Genomic DNA, 12,503 nt, shown 5'->3' with positions numbered 1-12,503 from the left:
ATAAGCAAATCTTTGACCGGCTTTATCGACCTTACCTGTTGAGGATGAGGGAATCCATTCCTTGGTCCGCGGAAGAGACCTGTTCGCTGAAGTTTTCTTTCGACATGATAATTCTGTTTTTTCAATAGGCTGAAATTGAACGACGCCGGCGTGAGGAAGAGGCGTATGCTCAAGCGGAGGCCTCAAGGGTGGCGGCCGCCAAAGCCGACCGCGAAATCCAGGAGGAAAGAGTCCAGGAACTGCAAAGGAAGCTCGAGCAGGAACGAAGAGATCGTGAATTGGCTATGCGACTTGCTCAAGAGAGTAACTCCATTGTCGAAGATCAGAGTCCGCCTTCTAGCATAGGATCCACGGGAAGAGGTGGGTGACGCTGTTATTTGGAACATAACACGTTTATCAACGAATATGAAATAAAAGTGCTAAATTTATTTCCGACTCCGAACTTGCTATTTGTTACATACTAAGGGGACCAAACTAGTAAATCTAGTTCTTTGTGTATGACCACGGACTTGCCTGCAACCTGTACTCAAATGAACGGTAGCCAAAAAGATAGTCGGACGTGAACATTAGGCTAGATTCTACGTAGAGCCTTAATTTGTAGCATATAGCGATAACAGCTTATCTCGCTAATACTTTATAACAGAAACAGCGCCGACTGGCAAATATGACTTATCCAAATGGAAGTATTCGGAACTGCGTGACGTCATCAATACCTCCTGCGATCTTGAGTTGCTCGTAGCCTGTCGTGAAGAGTTTTATCGCCGTCTGAAGGTCTACCATGCGTGGAAAAGTCGTTACACTAAGAAAGGTTCTGAAGCCGCAGAGGATGAAGCTTACAGACTGCCGACTGTTGAACCTTCGGGCTTCTCCTGCCAACCAGAATCCGGTAAAACTGTTCTTTTTTTATATTTAACTACCATTTAAAGCAAATTATCCATTAAAAGAAGTCGGCTAGGTACAAATTTAGCAAAATTAATGAACAAGTTTAAGTCCACCGTAGATTGACAGTTTATTATTTTACCGCTCATTTTTTTTATCATTTCATTTTTATTTTTAATGCCTTTAGCTATTAGTACCATGTGAACAAGTCCTTGGAATCATCCGTTTGGTATTTACTACGTTTTAATAATTGTTTTTCGTAAGTATCCATACATGAAGTTTATATAGGTACGAAGATTAACTTTCAAGTCGAAATATCCAAAGCAACACGCATCCTCAAGAGATACGTAAAAAATGTCTGACAGCATCTATAAAGTGTACTTAAATTTTTTCTATTGTGTTTGTGGCGTAAGATAATAGGGTCCTACTATGACCCACTGCGATGCACAGACACAATAAAGCCTGACTAAAAACACCTCCTTTATATATCCTTAGGGCCACCACGTCAGAGATATTTCAAGATCCCTTTTAAACGGGATGGCTCTTCTGGAGCCTCCGGAATATGGCTTGCGCATTTCGACGGTCAGTTCATCGCCCGCCAGATCGAAGTGTCGCCTCGCAAGCCTGCGCTATTACTTCTAGCCGGCCGAGATGACATGCAGATGTGCGAACTCAAGCTCGAAGAGACCGGGCTAGCTCGGAGGAAAGGAGCGGAAATCCTTGAGGTAACTGCTACTGCTGGATATCGTCGGACCCACAAGCAGTTTCTGACTATATTCGGGCACAGTGTAGAGCAGTTATTCAACCTAACCCAGCGAAAGGGTCATATAGATGTAACATGAAATGGTTGTTTTTGCTTATTTTATTACGTTTTCTTTCTGCTTGTATAGTTGACATCTATTCAAAACTACGTTCTTAACAATTTTTTTTTTGTATTAGATACGCTTTTTTTTAATTGCAAAGGTGGCGTCACTGAATTAGCATACCTTGGCTTAAACATACGCCTAGAGAAATACTCATGCGTTAGTTGGTAATAAATACACTTTTACGCGGTATTGTATTACTTAAGCTTGAACTAAAAACCGGGTGGCACCTTATGGCCCAACTAGTCACCCTCATAGGGCAAGAAAGTGATCTTCCCCATTTGTGGTTTATGTTCGTATTTTTGCAGGAGGAATTCAACAAGGAATGGTCCGCACTGGGAGGTCAATTACCCTATCTGCCACCTTCAAGCCGTGGTGCCAGTATTAAAACATGAAGATGAAACTGGTGTCTGGGAAAACCTTCTGCGGCGATTTCTGCTAGGAGATATTGGCAAAACCAAGGGAATACCAGTAGCAGTAGGCAAATTACGAACAAGATTATGCGAGCGTACGATTATAACTGGAAAGACACCAAAAAGACAACCAACAGGATTAATCCCTAAATAGCAGTATTTAAAGGGGTTAGTTGAGAAAATGGTTAGCTATTACACACGTTTAATAATTTTAATAAATACGCAAATGACGACAAACAAACGAATAAAAACAAAACTATCTTCGTTAGGCACCTAATGCGAGAATACAAAATTATAAAGAATAACATTAAGAACATCAATAAACTGCAATTCCAAAAAAAGCATCGAAAATGTGTATTGCATTGTGAGTATATTAGTTAACTGTGTTTTTGATGTAGAATTGGCCTAAATAATCGTATTCGTCTAAAAGACCACACTACAAATATAAATACATCAGAGAATGCATCGGCTTCGGCACACTCCGATTTTACCCAGGTTCGATCACTAATTTTCAGGTATATTTTACACAGGAATACCAGATACGTATTTTCCCAGCAAAACGGTACGATAGCTGATAGTTGCAAACAAAGGCAGTTCGTACAACCCCGGCCCCAAACCAATAATACTGGGGTTCGTCACAATTGATAACTCAGGACAACCGAAACAGGCTTATTGCTCGTACCCCCATATAATTTGCGTGCGAAACAAGGCTCAAGCCATCGCAAGAGAGTGATCTTTCATTCAGCGGGTGAGGGTCTTTTCTAGACGAAAGAATGCCGCACAAATTCGACTGTGACTTTAAAGCCAAGTAATCTCCATATATGTCCATATATGGAGATTACTTGGCTTTGGAGAAAAACCTCACAAGCCTGGCATGTATTTTTCCGTATCTGCATTTAGGCCGCTGTACCAATTGTCCGTCAGCAAGCGTAGGCCTGAGCCAGGGATGTAGCTCAAACGGCAGAGCGTTCGCTCAACATACGAAAAGTACGGGGATTAGTGAAGGTTGCTCAAAAACTTCATTATCACGAATCGCACCCAAAAAAAAAAGAAAAATATATTCACATTCTTGACTTATGGTCGTCCACAGCACTAAACAAATCCAGCGTAACCGTATGACATCACTTTATTCAGTTTGGCTAATGTTACTCTCCCGTATGCTCAGAAATTCCATTCACCTCTGCGATTTCCGGTATAGTATTGAATCAGGCTTGAATCGACGTAGGAAATGATCCATAAATTCTATTGCATAATTTCCATGACATTGATGTTATATATCCGCGCTTGGCTCTTACGTTCCCTATTCGATCATACTTACTGCTCTCAGATCTGATCTATACTGGCGTAAGAGCTAAAACTCGTAGATCGTTACTGTAACTCATATTTTCAACGATTTGAAGCTGAAGACAGTGAAGGTTGTTTAAGCCAACATTTAACCTCTTCCTCTTTATTCTTACTAAACCAGTACATATACTCATGTTTATTCAGCTGCATATGCAACCATCTTAATAAAACCATTCAATTAGTGATAGTAATAATCAATTCATATGGAATAAACATCTGATCTGTGGTGTTTTTCCACGCGATCCAAGTAGCCGATCACCGATCGTTGTTCTAATGAGTTAACTCCTGGTTGTAAACAACATAGATTTCCATTCCTTTTCATATCGACGAGATCCGTCAATATGGGTATATACATATCTGTCCGTTAACATGCGTATGAATAATAGATGTTGCTTAGGTTTAAATAAGGACGAAACTACACTGATATGAAATGGTTTCCTGTAATATTCGTCCATTTTGAGAAGAGGGTTGCGAACTTCTAAACATCGATTGGTTTTCTACGGTACAGTACCTGTGTACCCAGCACGCAGAGACCAGCCGACCCGGTCTTCAATTAACTAAGCTTTTGTGTGTGTATGTGTATATTTTGTGTAGTCTGTCCATATTATATAGATGAAAGTATATGCACGCGATAATTTCTGTAGGGTCTCTGCTCCTCTATAACTACTTCCATAGTAGAATGTCCTACAACGTGCATAGAGAGTTCAGCTATCATTGATACTAACGGTTCAGTGCAGCAGTTTCTGCCCGGAAAATTTTTATTTTATTTGGTAAGCTTCTCTCTTGTTTATGCTTTCTTTATGTCCACCTGATTTCGGTCGATCTGCGAAAGCTATCCTTTCAACGCAGCCGCATTTCAGTCATCTGGCGTATGTTCGAGCACACTGGAGGCTTGTCCCTGAACGAAACATCTTTCTCTTGCTGTACGTATTTTCTAGCTATCGAAAATGATTGTTGGTGGCCTGACTACTATTGCGTATGGGGTTGTTTACAAAGCTGGTTTAAAAAGTCACAAGGGTGCAGCGCGGCCAATAACGGCGCAGGCGACCCGTGCGCCAGCATTTCCAGTGCTTGAGGACAACTCATGTCCACCCTTTCCGAGATCGTCAGGATCGGCGTGCACCTATACGATAGCAAACCGATAGATTGAGGGAAAACAAAAGAATTTTCGACTTTAAACGTATTGCTAATGTGAATCTTCATGGAAAAATTGCGTATTAGTTTAGCTACTACGTGTCATAAGCAATTGATTGTGAGAATAAGCATATTCTCAGTATAATAATATACCCATATATATATATATATATATATATATATATATAGTATTCCTTATTTTCAGCGTACTAACGGTGCGTAGTATCATACGCATAAGTGTTCAGAGAGCGCAAGTAATGATCATAATAGAATGCTTTTTAGACCGCGAAATCAGTAAAGGGATACTAACAACGAGTGAGCGTCCGATGATATTGTGCTCATTATCGAGGGCGATTAGCTTGTCGGTAAAATTAACAAGAGCCCTACCGTTGGCATCAGCCACCACATTACCTAGATCACCGACGTGACGCTCCTCGTCGGACGGACCTGTCATTTATGAAATACAGAAAATTAATTAAGAAACAATATCGTTAAAATTGTTGACGGTATTATCTGCACTTACTGCAAGTTGCCAACACAAATTAATATAAGTAATGTCACGTGCTCCACTCTAAGACTTGGGGATTGCAGGAACATTCGATCAGCATGAATCGTTAGTAGTAACTAAGATGCTAACGAACTTATGAAAATACGTTTCGTTTTTTGATAATGCACTATGACATATATTTCCAAATATGAGTGAAAAAACTAATGTTTGTTTCAAATTCATAGCAGAATGCCACCAGGCTGGCTTGGTTCTCTTTTTCGCACAGGTACCTAACGTGCAGTATAGCTACTTCCAAATCCCATAATTCATTTTAATAAGAACTATTCTATCACCACAAAAGGCCCCTTGGTACCTCCGTGAGTCTTTTTGGTCGGATTGAAGTGAGGTCCGGCGGATGTGCAACCATTCGTGTTGTCTCCAAACTCGTGAACGTGGAAACCATGTTGACCGGGAGTTAGCCCATTGATCTCGCCAGTCACTTTTACGGATTCACCCTGCAGTGGTCGCATCGAAAGCGAATCTTAGATTAACGCTTAGTTTTTTAAGTATCGGATATTAACATAATATTGACAGAAGCACGTATAGTAAGAGCTAATAGTGTGCGATGCAATATTAGATTGTTTTAACTGGTCACTTCAGGACGAAGTTATCGCAAAGATGAAAATGTGAAGCTCTGCAATCAACAGAAGTTAAGATGGGCGCATAAACACTGATGGCTTGTGGTAGTGCAAATTTCCATAAAAAATAACTCGCAAATTTTAATATTTCGTTCATGATGGTCGGATTTTTATCCTGGTTCGCGATCGACGATAAAATGACGTATTCGTTGTATTCGCATATCGTTGCCGTTTCGTAATCGCTTATACGACGTCCGGTAAACCGTGCCTTCTTTTCTAACTTCCTTTGCTTTCTCTCTTAAACTTTATTAACTTCCGTGAGTAAATTTTGTTTTAAATATAATTAACACGTTGATATTCAAGCATGAGCATAATAAAGCAATAAGCAATTGATTAACATGCAAAATATTCGTGTAAGATGATTGCTTATCTTGTTTGCTACTCAGTCGACTAGCGATAGATGGCTAGTGATAAGCGAATGCCAAAATATTGTCTCTTACCATGCAACAGCCTTTCCCATATCTACTTTAATTCGCACAAATATTGCATACGAACATAACGAAGTAACGCCACCGAGGAAATTACTAAATGACGACCTTCATCGCTTCAGAATCGAATATATTTATACTTGCTCTCAATATTAATTTTATCCAACAACGACACACCGTTGTTACGCACTTTGATTACTCTTAATCAAACTTAGTACATCATACTTGCCCGCAAAGTCTATATTTACCTAACCTGCCAAGTCACATCCCACGCTAACAGATAATAACACTTGACAACTCAACTATCCGCTGTTGCTAAGGCAAATAACGCCAAGACCGTATTATTGGTTGCATATCACGCGGTATCTTGTCGCCTACGAGTAATCCCAAGGCCGTTCTTTCATTCTGGCTTACTTCGCATAGTAAAATCTCAGCCAAACAACGCCATCTATGATGGCGTTCGAATTCGATTCCTCCAACTTTTTGGTAAGTAACAGCAGGAAGGATGGTATTTAATACAATCATAGGATTCTAAAAACAATTTTCGTTATCATATTGTAACACAAGTGAAGTTGATCTAGAGCCTTTTAGATCAATTCTCCCGGCGTATGACCTAAAAATGACCTGCTCCGATGGATATAATACAGATAGTATTCTATTTAATCAAAGCAAAAAGAAATTTAGTCATGTAAATATAGGCTTACATGACTTACATAACACTTTATTCTTTATTTCCTTGCTATTGATTAACAGGTAATTAAGCGACGCATTAGTAAAGAAAGAGTCATGTCTGTAGATGAATCGCGCCATCGTGACTAAGCATTCCTTCCGAAGTCATTGTCGAAATGTGGCAGAGTTGGGGGTCAGCGCAGAAGCACACGTCAGGTCACAGTTAGTATAGAGCGGCTATCTGCTTTGTATAGAGAGAATATGTGGAACCACATAACCTTATGCAGCGCGACATAATAGACTAAGCATATAAACATAACTGTTCTAAAAAGGTTTCGCGCGTTAGCTATCAAAGTAAGCGAATAACCGTTTGTATATCAAACAAGGCAATCATGAAGCGGCAGGATCTCTGCGAATCGATTCGAGCGGGTCAACGAATATGGCATCATCGCCGCCATCGCGGCCGCCTACCATTGACAAACGAAATACGCCAAGCACCGCGTACATTCGACTGCTAACTGACGATTAGCTTGTTAATTACTAACGTCGTTGATTCGCGTATTTTAATTATCTAGGAGAGCTTTTGCATCTAGAAAGTCCTTTTTTTGCTCACTTCATAAGCGTGAGCACTACTGACGACCAATCATAATGTTCATAAAACAGGAAGAATCGAAAGTGTTTAAAGCCTACCTCTTGCGTGAACCAAATGACACCAGTAACAGGCTCAGCCTTGAGAACGGCGACAGCACGCTTTGCCATTGCGATGTTATCAGCCGCCGTTGGAGCGACGAAATGAAGTAGGGCAAACAGTTTGCGGCCGGTTAGTGAGAGCACAGCGTCCGACAGTGGAGAGAATAAGAGCAGAACAACTAGTCGACTGCCGTGATGGACGGGACAATCCTTATTGGCGGGCATGTGTCCGCTGTCCTCAGCCAAAACAATCCCAATTTTCAGCCTGGTACATGGTAAATTCGGCAGGCTGTAACATGTTTTATCAGACCCCAACCACCGACCGACCTACTGGATGATTCTGCGTAAGATTTTTGAAGAAATTAGAAGAAAATATGCCTGCTCAGGAAAAATAATTAATTTTTCTTGTGGACGAACAGCGACCGACAGCGCGCTAAAGCGATGTTTTGAACCGGACTCTCGATGAGTGGTTTCGAGTGCCGAAAGAGCTCGACCTTGCGATCAATCAGCCGAACTATCGTCTGTCTGTGTTCTCCTAGTAGAGGAGAGCAGGAATTAACAGAAATAGTAGCAGCAGTAGCCGTAACGTAAAGATTGCGGCGTTAGCCGTACAAGTCGTTTTGCGCTGAGTGTTCGAACAGGAAGAAAAGAGATTCAAGTGTTTGCCAGTGCACCGAATACAGTCAGCCAGCAGTTATCTGCCACAATGAATTCAGCTATCCTCAGATGCATCTCTCCTGCTGTGCGGGTGAGTTATACAGGGTCAATTCGCCTGACTTTGTCTGCCAGTCAGACAGGCAAAGTCAGGTAAGATGGAAACATTCGTTTATTAAATACATTGATCGGGGTGACCCCCAATGGCCTGTCGCGCACCCCACTATCGCGCGAGATGCGTTTCCAGCAAGAGACGAAGGAACGGCAAACAATGATTACTGGTAGTTACGTGTATCACGTTGTTGTAAATGCATTGAAATAAGCCTGCGAGAAGCATGTGCGAGTCTTTAGATTATATGTAATTTTGTTATTTGAATATGTTTTTATGTATTTGGCTACAGAGTTTTTTAGAGGTTAGGCTGCGGTCATTGTCTGCAAATCCACAGACCCTCAGTCATCAGTTTTGACTTGCAATGTGTAAGGTAAAATAGTCGAAGAGTATATTCATGGTATCAATTATCTTAATGCCATGTGGTTTCTTAAGCGGCCATTTCTCAGTGCAGGTGGACAACCATGTAATATTTTTGCTATGAAGAGTTAATTTCAAAATTAGCGGTGTCTTTGATGGTGTGCGTTGCAAAATTACGTACCTGAATACGAACATTCGCGCTAGGGTGTCCGTTTTGCCTTTGAAAATGCCGTTTTCTTTCCTTAGTTTTAGAAAAATCAAAAGTTAAATTGACCAGTCACATTGACACGTAAAATACTCTGATCATTACCAAAAAATTTGTCTATCAGCACATCTACACTGATTATTTGAGTATACGCTTAATAATCTATAAATTGAAAGTATGCTTAGTTCTTCGTAATCCCTGTAGACGATAAATTTTTTCAATCAATTTTTTAATGTAAAATTTGGTGAGTAAGCAAAATATTTGTTTTTGTAGACAAAAATGATTTAAAGTGGTCACAATTCTGTTTCTGTGATTCACTTAAAACGTTTTGATGGTGAGGCTATTTTAATAATATGCTGATTATACAGGCTGATCTAGTATAGGTAGAAAGTCAGCGCATTGCCCAATTTCTGTGCCTATGTAAATTTGGTACATTAGGGTTATTAAGAATTCCAAAAAATGTCCCTCGTACTTTTTACTATTTTTTCGAGCATTATTATATTTAAATAAAATATTTAAGTAGGTACTTAAATGATTTGATTATATGGAAATATATTTTCTCGTTGTCATCGCCATTGTCAACTTATACCTTGATTGTTCACTGCGTGTTCCGCAACGCAGTATTTAAGATATTCCGATTTCTAAAACATGTATACACTTTGGTTTTTAACACACAGATTTGGTTTTTTTGCAGCGGATAGCTATCACCACTCTCTCGAACCGTGGATACGCTGCTGCTCTCGGTAAATGGCTGCAAATTATTCTGCTAAATATTTAAATGTACTAGAGAACACATTTAAAGTAAAGAAAGCATTTAATACAACGGACAATTATAACTATAATTGTTATTTGACAAGACAAGCTGCAAAATAAAATAAATATAAATAGGAAATAAACTAACAATACCCAGTCTGGACGTAAACTCATGTTTGAAAAGATTGTCTGGAAAGTTTAATGTATTAGATTTGATTTCATGTGTCGTTCGCCATTGAACTCCGGTTGAGAAGATCACGACCTGGTAGTAATTGGTTCAGGTCCGGGTGGGTACGTCGCTGCTGTCAAGGCTGCACAGCTCGGCCTAAAAACAGCATGTGTCGAAAAAAACGTCACCCTCGGGGGAACCTGCCTCAATGTTGGCTGCATCCCCTCGAAGGCAAGTTACTTGCTCAAACAGTCGACACTGTCGCTTTGTGAATATTTTCATCGTGAATTTTCAAACGCCGTCAAGTACTTAATAATACTATTCTCATGCTCACAAGCACAACAATGCTGGTTATATGTGTAAACACAATTTCTGGTTTTGTTTATAATAGTGTGAAAAAGTTAGCGTGGGTATTATTACCTGCGGAAGGCATCGACGCTGAGGGTTTTCAGCTTTTACAACAAAAAATGTAATGCGTCATTTAGGCTCTACTACACAACTCGCATCTGTACCATGAAGCCTTGCACCAGTTTGCTGCGCGAGGAATCGAGTGCGACAATGTGCGACTCAACCTCAAAAATCTAATGGATCAGAAAAACAAGGCTGTGGCGGCCCTAACTGGCGGAATTGTTCATCTTTTCAAACAAAATAAGGTAAAGTCATTATGATGCTAGTGTAGTGTTTGACCGAACTCTCAGCAAATACAACTTTGCTACGTTACCTACTATGTACACTATTCTAAACATATCATTGGAAATATAAATTAGGTGAAGATCATATAATATTTTTAGCTTATTACTACTTCTTAGGTGAGCTTGATTTTTATTAATGATACATGTTATATTTGAAGTAACTAGTGCCGATCTTTACCTGTACACGAATCGAATATCTTTCGCAGGTTTCTCGGTTCGAAGGACACGGGAAAATCACTAGCCCAAACGAAGTCACCGTTCTTAAGGCGGATGGATCAACAGAAACAATAAAAACTAAGAACATTTTGATCGCAACGGGATCCGAGGTTACACCATTCCCGGGCATCGAGATTGACGAAGAAACCATTGTGTCATCAACGGGAGCGCTCTCTCTCAGCAAAGTAAGTAGTTTTGCTTTTGACCTCTGTATTACCTAATATATATTTCCTATTGCCTATACATGATTCTACCAGAAACATTATAGATTTGCAGTTTAATTAGTTGTCATTTTCAATGAAATGGTGTATATTTGCTCTACTTTCGTCAATTCATTGGTGATGGTTTCATTCATTATGTCGAAATTAATGAAGCCTTTTGAAGGAGCATAAACTGTTTTTTAGATCAGTACGAGTGCGTTCGCAAAAACAAAAAAAATCAAGAGTTACTCTAAATTACCCTATTCGATGGTGACATTTTAGGTCCCTGAGAAGCTGGTGGTAATTGGCGCCGGAGTAATTGGTTTAGAATTGGGGTCGGTATGGTTAAGATTGGGATCCGAGGTAACCGCCGTCGAGTTCCTTGGGAGTATAGGTGGAGTTGGAATTGATGGAGAGATTTCTAAAAACTTCCAGCGAATCCTCGCCAAACAAGGAATGAAATTCAAGCTTGACACAAAGGTAACTCCGACAATAACATCATTTCTGTGTCACTTGCGATCTGCTGCAATCTCTGTGGTGTCAGCCTCTGCGGTGCAGATAGTTTGTAACACATTTCAATTTATGTTTTCACAGGTAATGGGAGCTCAGAAAAGTGGAGGCAATATTACCGTTCAGCTGCAGTCAGCGAAAGATTCAACGAAAAGTGAAGAGATTCAGTGCGATACTCTTCTCGTGTGCGTCGGCAGAAGGCCATATACTGAAAACCTTGGCCTTGAAGAGCTCGGAATTAAAAAAGACCAGAAAGGAAGAATCGAAGTGAACAAGTCTTTCCAAACGACCATTCCGAATATCTATGCTATCGGTGATTGCATCCCGGGCCCAATGCTTGCTCACAAGGTGTGTTTTAGGCTGAACCCATAAATAACTTCCTTCAAAACGATACTCAAGTGTTGCTGGGGATATCGAAAGTACACGTCAGTAAAGTATCGTTATTTTAGGTTTTTGTTTTATTGCAATTATTTCCAGTAAGTATCTTCAGAAAAAATGTACGCTAAATTCTGTTTACTACGACACTCAACAAAATAGAATTTAGTTCCTTTAGAATTTAGCTCCTTACGCTCTGTGCATGACTGCACTTATTTTCACTTTGCCGTTGCGTTTCGTGACTCTTTGCGTGATCCCTTCCGACTACAGGCGGAGGATGAAGGCATTATCTGCGTAGAGAACATTGCTTCGGGTATCAAGCCACATATCGACTATGATTGCGTGCCGAGCGTAATTTACACACACCCCGAGGTCGCTTGGGTGGGAAAGACTGAAGAGCAAGTGAAGTCGGAAGGCATTACTTATAAGGTTGGCAAATTTCCACTCCTGGCTAATTCGCGCGCCAAGACCAACGGTGAAACTGACGGTCTGGTAAAGATTATCGCTGACAAGAAGACCGACCGAATTCTTGGAGCTCATATGATTGGATGGGTGAGTTTAAAACAATAGCAATATTAAAATAGTCCATTAAGCTGATGTCGTGTATTTTGAGTTTTGTTGTATAATAGTTATCGAAACACAATTGTTTTTTTAT

At 40.2% G+C, this 12,503-nt stretch overlaps 3 protein-coding genes across 4 annotated transcripts in view; 2 read left to right on the top strand and 1 right to left on the bottom strand.

Annotated features, from left to right (window-relative positions):
- Window positions 1-2,531, top strand: part of jar (Myosin heavy chain 95F jaguar) — a 29,821-nt gene extending 27,290 nt beyond the window's left edge. Inside the window, exons 2-5 of one of the 2 annotated variants that reach the window (XM_086983712.1) lie at window positions 129-360; window positions 644-886; window positions 1,375-1,604; window positions 2,051-2,531. In XM_086983712.1, the coding sequence (XP_086839838.1) occupies window positions 129-360; window positions 644-886; window positions 1,375-1,604; window positions 2,051-2,137 (792 nt within the window). In that variant the 3' untranslated portion in view covers window positions 2,138-2,531. Of the gene's footprint in view, window positions 1-128; window positions 361-643; window positions 887-1,374 lie in introns of both variants that reach the window. The other variant, XM_022800003.2, reaches the window with a different exon arrangement.
- Window positions 2,532-3,571: 1,040 nt separating this feature from the next.
- Sod1 (Superoxide dismutase 1) lies at window positions 3,572-7,766 on the bottom strand. Its single transcript, XM_022800007.2, has 4 exons — window positions 7,606-7,766; window positions 5,494-5,635; window positions 4,944-5,080; window positions 3,572-4,622 (listed from the first exon to the last, which is right to left on the bottom strand). The coding sequence occupies exons 1-4, from the start codon at window positions 7,672-7,674 to the stop codon at window positions 4,509-4,511; spliced, it is 462 nt and encodes a 153-aa protein (XP_022655742.1). The 5' UTR covers window positions 7,675-7,766; the 3' UTR covers window positions 3,572-4,508.
- Window positions 7,767-8,078: 312 nt separating this feature from the next.
- LOC111248159 (dihydrolipoyl dehydrogenase, mitochondrial) overlaps window positions 8,079-12,503 on the top strand; it is a 5,921-nt gene continuing 1,496 nt past the window's right edge. Inside the window, exons 1-8 of the mRNA XM_022800006.2 lie at window positions 8,079-8,353; window positions 9,628-9,676; window positions 9,941-10,086; window positions 10,341-10,508; window positions 10,754-10,948; window positions 11,246-11,443; window positions 11,558-11,821; window positions 12,119-12,400. Coding sequence (XP_022655741.1) covers window positions 8,312-8,353; window positions 9,628-9,676; window positions 9,941-10,086; window positions 10,341-10,508; window positions 10,754-10,948; window positions 11,246-11,443; window positions 11,558-11,821; window positions 12,119-12,400 — 1,344 coding nt within the window. The 5' untranslated portion in view covers window positions 8,079-8,311. The remainder of the gene's footprint in view (window positions 8,354-9,627; window positions 9,677-9,940; window positions 10,087-10,340; window positions 10,509-10,753; window positions 10,949-11,245; window positions 11,444-11,557; window positions 11,822-12,118; window positions 12,401-12,503) is intronic.

Source organism: Varroa destructor, unplaced genomic scaffold (assembly GCF_002443255.2).
Source record: "Varroa destructor unplaced genomic scaffold, Vdes_3.0 BEIS01000003.1, whole genome shotgun sequence".
In the NCBI taxonomy this organism is placed as follows: Eukaryota; Metazoa; Arthropoda; class Arachnida; order Mesostigmata; family Varroidae; genus Varroa; species Varroa destructor.
This window is presented reverse-complemented; position numbering and strand designations above follow the sequence as displayed.